The sequence below is a fragment of the Gekko japonicus genome, unplaced genomic scaffold (assembly GCF_001447785.1).
Source record: "Gekko japonicus isolate JY-2015 unplaced genomic scaffold, Gekko_japonicus_V1.1 scaffold1133, whole genome shotgun sequence".
In the NCBI taxonomy this organism is placed as follows: Eukaryota; Metazoa; Chordata; class Lepidosauria; order Squamata; family Gekkonidae; genus Gekko; species Gekko japonicus.
Window position 1 is genome coordinate 292,752 of NW_015162514.1, and position 7,346 is coordinate 300,097.

The 7,346-nt window shown below is 52.2% G+C and overlaps 1 protein-coding gene across 2 annotated transcripts in view; it reads right to left on the minus strand.

Moving 5' to 3' along the window:
• Positions 1 to 2,790: 2,790 nt before the first annotated feature.
• VWA1 (von Willebrand factor A domain containing 1) overlaps positions 2,791 to 7,346 on the minus strand; it is a 38,248-nt gene continuing 33,692 nt past the window's right edge. The window contains exons 5-6 of one of the 2 annotated variants that reach the window (XM_015406190.1): positions 6,088 to 6,357; positions 2,791 to 3,591 (exon numbers count right to left, since the gene is read on the minus strand). In XM_015406190.1, the coding sequence (XP_015261676.1) occupies positions 3,551 to 3,591; positions 6,088 to 6,357 (311 nt within the window). In that variant the 3' untranslated portion in view covers positions 2,791 to 3,550. The remainder of the gene's footprint in view (positions 3,592 to 6,087; positions 6,358 to 7,346) is intronic. The other variant, XM_015406191.1, reaches the window with a different exon arrangement.

Here is a 7,346-nt window from a genome sequence, read left to right on the forward strand (position 1 = left end):
AGTGGTCCCCCCCCCTCCGGCCACGGCTGCCTACTTTGAGTAGGGTAGCCAGACCCCCTCGGTGGAGGCAGGGGTCCCTCGCCAACAGGCCCTGCACCCCAGCTGCCCATCAGCTGGCCTGCAGTGGGGCCTACCTGAAGAAAGAGAAAGGCCCAGGCAGACCCATAGCCAGGATTATTTTAGTTGGGGGGGCATTTAAATTTCGTGGGGGGCACTGGCTAATATAAAGAAAGGTAATTTACTCTGGCCCCTTGCACTGGACACCTGTGCAGAAATACCCGGCGCCTTCCCTGCACCCGCGGCCACTCAGGAGCCCTGCGCTGAATGGGAAGTCGGGGGGCCTAGCCCTGAGATGCCCCACTGTAGCTACGGGCATGGGACCAGGCCCTGTCACCGCACAGGAAGTGACATCACCACGCCAGCGATATCCAGAGAACATTCTGATATTTGGGCAAAATCCCGATGGTAGAAGCCAGTTCTACCATGGAGTCTTTTGCCCAAGTACCAGAGCACTGCCTGGACATGGCTGGTGTGATGATGTCATTTCCCGTGCGATGCCAGCAGCAAGACCTGGGGCCTTTCTCTGGTATGTCCCCCCCCCCACCAGTTGCCGGGTGGGGGGACCTGGCAACCCTAGCTCTGGGTTAGGAACTTCCTGGAGATCTGGGGGTCGAGCGTGGGGAGGACGGAGTTTGTGGAGGGGAGGGGGTTCAGCGGAGACGTGATGCCACAGAATCCTCCCCCCTCTGAAGCTGCCATTCTCTTCCTCGGAACTGTCCCCTACAGTCTGGAGATCAGTCGTAATTCCGGGAGATCTCCAGGGCCCTCCTGGAGGTTGGCAACGTTACCCCCAGTCAGCTGTCCTCCCCCCCCCCTTATGTGTTTTGCAGCCGTGTTAGTAACAGATGGCCTCTCTCAAAGGGGCGTCTTGTCTTTGACTACACTGCAGCCAAGGGCTGCTCCGTGTTTCTCCTTCTGCACTCTCCCCCCACAGGCCATTTTCTGCCAAATATCCCCCAACCTACAAGTTTCTCTTCTCCCCACGGGGAAAAGATATGGGGCCCCTCGGGGATTCCCCCCCCCCCCCCCGCGCTGCAAATGCCATAAACAGTGAACTCCGGGAGGGAGAGGGATTTAACTGACCCGGGGCGAACTGCGTTCTTGGCTCGGGTCCCGGATTCAGATCCATTTCTCACATCGGCTTCACTGTAGAGGCCAAATCGACGGCCATGCGGAAGACGGGACAAGCGTCACCCGGGTCCTATCCCTTCGCGCTGTGGGAGGGGAGAACCTCTGGATTTGATCGGGGAAGGCGGGTGGCGCTGAACTATCTGGAATCCCCTCCTAGCTGCTTTCAAAGCCGCCTCTCTCTCCAACTCTTCCGGGCATATAAAGAAGCGAAACACTTCTGGTGGGAGGAGGCGTTTGGGTGGTTCTTCATCCATTCATTGTTACATGGCGGGGAGGGGGAAGAAAAGGGTGGAAAATGTCACCCCATTTAACTCATTTGGACCTCACAGCCCTGAGCTTTTCATTTCTTGAACTGTTCTCAAGAAGAAGAAGAAAAGAAGAAGAAGAAGAAGAGGAGGAGGAGGAGGAGAAGAAGAAGAGAAGAAGAAGAAAAGATTGGATCTCCTTTCCTTACACTCTCCTTTCCTTTCCCCTCTACATAACGGACACTCTGTGAGGTAGGTGGGGCTGAAGAAGAAGAAGAGATTGGATTTATATCCTGCCCTTCACTACCCAAAGGAGTCTCAGAGCGGTTTACAAACTCCTTTCCCTTCCCCTCCCCACAACAGACACCCCGTGAGGTAGGTGGGGCTGAGAGAGCTGTTGACAGAAACGGCTCTTTTTCAAGAACAGCTCTGGTCAGAGCTACGGCTTGCCCAAGGTCATCCAGCCAGGTGCGAGTGGAGGAGTGGGGAATCAAACCCGGTTCTCCCAGATTAGAGTCCGCGCACTTAACCACTTAACAGAGCTCTTTCGAGAACTGCTTGTAAGAGAACAGCTCTGAGGAAACTTGTGACTGACCCAAGGTCATATCAAACCCGGTTCTCCCAGATTAGAGTCTGCGCTCCTAATCACTACACCGAACTGGCTTTCCCAGCTTAGTTTGCAAGATCTATCGGGATCAGGACTGCCTGACCATCCAAGTCAGGGCAGACAAACAGAGGCGGTTTGCCATGGCCTGTCTCTGCATAGCAACCTCCTCGGTCTCCCATCCAAGTCCTAACCAGGACCGACCCTGCTTAGCTTCCGAGATCTGCCCAGATCGGGCTAGCCTGGCCCATCTAGGTTACAGCAGCCTATCCTTAAAAGGGGGCAATTAATTAAGGATGTGCAAACCCCCCCCCCCCATCCAGCGTTCCAGCCAGAGGTACCAACTGGACAGGTAGTGGGGCAGAAGGCAGGCAGAGACGCCAGTCGGAGAGTGTCCCTTCCAGTACGTGAGATGTGAGATACCCCGACTGAGGCCAGGCATGCCAACTTGACAGGACCAGACGGAAGCTCATTGGCCCCTTCTGTCACCTGACCCATCGCCAAACATGTTGCTGCAGTACCCCACTTTGGCCATCTGCAGTGGAGGCGCTAAAGAGCAGCTGGCAGCGCCTTCCTCCGGCGAGCTCTCCCCAACAGCTCAGGGAACAGGATCTCGCTGGGGGGATTCCTGCCACTTTATCACGGGTAGTCCTCAGCCTTTCCTTTAGGCCACCTGGGCTCGTCTCCCTTTACAACAGGCCCCGCGCTGAACTTATTTTTTCGCTGCTCCAAAAGGAAGCCTCTGCCAGGTCAAGGGATTCTTTATTCTCCTGTTTAATTCGCCGTCTTCCGGAGGATGTGTTACAACAGAGGGGAAAGCGACCGTTACCACATTGGATCCAAAACTACATGGCAGAGTTGAGGAAGGTCCGGGAGGGAAAGGGCTTCCGGTTTACAAGACATTACCAAGAAGGGCCGGTAGAGACTAAGTTCTCAAGCTGCATTTAAAGAAAAAAGACACAACAAACTGCTATTTTAATTTGAGCCGGCCTGGTCCCCGAGGATTCATATTCATCCGCCTCGTGCCTGTGAGAACTTCCCCTCCCGCCGAACCACAGCGCAACCCGGCTCAGGGTTACGCAACAGGGTGGACACTGTCTTGTAGCAATTACATTTGGAATTGAAGCTTAAAAAGGGCCTGACTGTGAGAGCCGGGTGACTCCGTGTCCTCCTTTCCTCAGCTGAAACAAAAACACAGACACAAATAAATAAGAGTACATTTAAGATAACGGGAAAACCCCCCCCCCAGTCTTTCGCCCGCAAGGAAGAGATTGGGAGCCAAACAGCTGGTCGTGGCCGGTGGAATCCATCCTCTAGGCCGAGCCGTTTTCCTCGACGTCGAGCAAAGTTTTGGGAACGGGTGGCCACTAGAGGGAGCCAGAGTGCTTTGGGGGGGATGGAGGAGGTCAGGGGGAGACGAATGTCCTCCTGGTATGGGACCCCGGCTTCTTCCTTCTCGTCCTGTATTCTCCCTCTGCTCTGCAGAGGGGCGTCTCAATCCAGGGGGGGCTCAGGCTCTCGGTCGATGTCGATAGCTTCTCACCTGCGAGGCTGGAATGGGGATCAAGGAGGAGGGGGTCAGTTTCACGGTCTGAACGGCTTGGGATCTGCCGCCCACTTAACCAGGGGTTTTGGGGGAGAGGGGAGAGGGGTGCCGGAACTCTCAAGAGGGACATGAAAACTCACGAACTTTTAAAACAGTTTTAAAAGAATTTCGTCGAAGAGGTTCCTGAACTCCGTTCTGGCGTGTTCCCCCAGGAAAAAAAAGCCCTGCCCTTAACCATCACAAACAGGTTTAGAGATTACATGGACCAGAGCTATTTTTGGGCAGGAAGGCACAGGAACGGAGTTCCGGCTGGCTCCTGAGTTGGCCACGCCCAGCAGGAACTCATTAGCATAATAAGTGACACCTAACAGCAGACACTCATTAGGACTGGCTACATTAGAGGTGTGTGGCCTAACATGCAAAGAAGTTCCTGCTACAAAAAAAGCCCTGGGTTTTGTCAACAAAGTAAACAGAATAAGAAGCAAAAGGTGGGTGTGGTTGGATGACTACACTTCTGGTAACATATGGGGTGTGGCCTAATATACTAATGAGCTGTGTTGTCAGGGGTGTGGCCTAATACACTAATGTGTTTCTGCTGTTGGGTGTGGCCTATTATGTTAATGAGTTCCTGCTGGGCTTTTTCTACAAAAAAAGCCCTGACGTGGACCTTAGTCTTTCTCAGTTAATTTTTGGGTTCGTTCCAAAACTCTGGGGTTGCCAACCTTTTTGAGCCTGTGAGCAGCTCTGAAATGTTGACCCAAGATGCCAGACGCAATGACAAAATGGCTGCTGCAGGAGGTGGAACCCAGAATGGATTCATTATTATTATTTATTATTATTATTATTATTATTATTATTATTATTATTATTATTATTATTATTATTATTATTATTATTATTATTATTATTATTTTCATTTTCATTTTCATTTTCATTTTCATTTTTATTTTCATTTCTATACCACCCATAGCTGAAGCTCTCTGGGAGGTTTACAACGAGTAGAAACAATAAAATGCAATAGATCAAAACATTAAGAATTTCAAATTAATTTAAGATAACATAAAGACATTGAAAACAATGGGCCTAACCCAAAAAGGCCTGACCCAAAGTGAAAAGAGAGCACTTGGTTAATCCTATCGGGGGCCCTGCATGACCAGGGAGGTCTTTAAAGGCCTCCGCAAAGAGGGCTGTCTTAACCTGGTGCCGAAAAGATGGCAAACTTGGTGCCAGGCGGGCCGTAGCAGGGAGTTTGTTCCAAAGACGGGTGGCCGCCATTGAAAAGGCCCTCCTTCTAGTCAAGGAGCAAGGTGATACAGAACTGTAATCGTATCTTGGCAGGCACCAGGAAAGGTGCTGGAGAGTGCCCGGGCACCCACGGGCGCCACGTTGGGAATCATTGCCCTAGTTACTGTGCTTTGGATTGCAACCTAGACACTCTCCCAGCTCCCAGGCAGAGAGGCATTGCTTCTGGCACGCCACTAGAGGGAGCTCCATCATTAAACTCTACTATTCCTCTCCGCACGCACAGCCGGTTATATTGGCCCATTCTGCATCTAGCATTTGCTCCGCTGTTCTACCAAACCCACGCTGGAACAGAAATTCCCCTCTGCAGTGCATGCCACTTTCACTTTGGTTGATTGTCGGATTTGATGGCAGCGTCGAGAATGCCTGCCGCTTTCACTTTGTTTAATCTCTTGGTTTTATGGTAGCCGTCTGCATAGATTTATGGCCGTTTTATGGCCATTCAGGGGTGACTCCGCAGTCAATACGGCGTTGTGCTGTGGTGTTTGAATGTAGTTTTGAGCAGCATCCTTTTCTGTTTTGGGTCTTTTCCGCATTTTGCTGAGACTTTGGATTTTCTCAGTGTTCACATCGAGGCCATTTAATAAGGGCAGTTCTGCATTTGGCATTCACTCCACGTTTTATCAACTGGGAGGAGAAAGTGCTGCTCAAAACCACATTCAGATACCCCGGGCCAATGCCGAACTGACTGCAAAGTCGCCCCTGAATGGCCCTCAAACGGCCATCGATCTATGCAGACAGCTACACATTCAGATACCCCGGGGCCAATGCCGAACTGGCTGCAAAGTCGCCCCTGAATCGCCATAAAACGGCCATTGATCTATGCAGATAGCTACCATGAAGTCCGATGATCAAAGGAAGTGAAAGCAGCATGCGATGCAGAGGGGGGATTTCTGTTCCAGCCTGGGTTTGGTAAAACAACGGAGGGAAAAAGCCAATGCAGAATCAGCTCTACTGTGGGTTTGGTAAAACAACGGAGGGAAAAGCCAATGCAGAATCCGCTCTACTGTGGGTTTGGTAAAGCAACGGAGCAAATACTAGATGCAGATCGGGCCGTTCTCAAGTCCCTAAGAGATGCTGCCGTTTCCCTCCTTCCTCAACCCTTTCGCTCGAAACACCAAGTCGGCAGCTCCAGGGTACCAGACTCCGCTCCCGCCCTTTTGCAGGAGAGAGAGACACACCCGTGGGCCCCAACTCACCCGGCTGCATGCGCACCATCCGACACAAGCCCTTCCCGGGAAGGTTCTTGTACACCGGCTTGACACACACTTTGTTGGTGCTGCCCGCGGTCAGATTGGACAACAGGACGCTGTGGATCTGCGGCGAGACACTGAGGAGGTTGGAGGGGCCTGCCTGCCGCCGGCACCTGACCCGGTAGCCGAGAACGTCGCCCTCGGCAGGGTCCCAGGAGGCCTTCAGGGTGCTGGGGCCCAGGTCTTCGAAGCGGAGGTGCTTCACCTTGGAGTTTTCTGATCGACAAAGCAGGGGGAAAGAACACACATTTGGGTGATCTTCTACAACAGGGGGGGGGAACTTTTTTGAGTCTGCGGGTATCTTCAAGATGCTGACACCATGTGGTGGGCACAGACACAACATGGTAGCCGAAGGAGGCGGAGTCAGTCACACAGTGGCTGCTGCAGCTCGCCTTCGGTCACACAGGGAAAATCTTGCGCTGTGGTGGCAGCCGCCGCCAAAGCGACACTTTAAAAAAATCTGCACTGCCAATCACATCTCCCGTGACCACTCAGAAGAGTGAAGAATGTGAAAAGAGCCCTGCTGGATCAGACCAGAGGTCCATCTAGTCCAGCATCCTGTCCCAAACAGTGGCCAAGCAGCACCTCCGGAGGGCCAAGAACAGGGCATGGAGGCCGAGGCCTTTGTAAGAAGAACCTGGCTGGATCAAAGCAATAGTCTATCTAGTCCAGCCTCCTGTCTCACACTGCGGCCAGCCAGTTCCTCTAGAGGGCCAACAACAGGGCATAGAGGCCAAGGCCTTCCCCCAATATTGCCTCCTGGCCTTGGGATTCAGAGGATTATTGCCTCTGAATGTGGAGGTTCCCCTCCGTTGCCACAGCTAGTAGCCATAGATAGACTTGTCCTCCATGAACCCATCTAATCCCCTTTGAAAACTGTTTATTCCCGTGGCCCTCACTATATTCTCTCGCAGCGAATCCCGCATTTCCATCACTCCCTGCGTAAAGTGGTATTTCCTTTTTGTCCGCCCTGAACCTACTGCCCATCAGCTTCACTGGATGCCTTCAAGTCCTAATCTTTTGGGAGAAGGAGAAAAAGTTCTCCTTGTCGGCTCTCTCCACCCCATGCCTAATTTTATAATCCTCTATCGTGCTTCCCCCTTGGCCATCTCTTCTCTAAACAGAATAGTCCCCGGGCTCTTCGGCCTTTTGTAATAGAGATGGGACTATATAGATTTTCCTCTCTTTTTTTGATTATTCACATT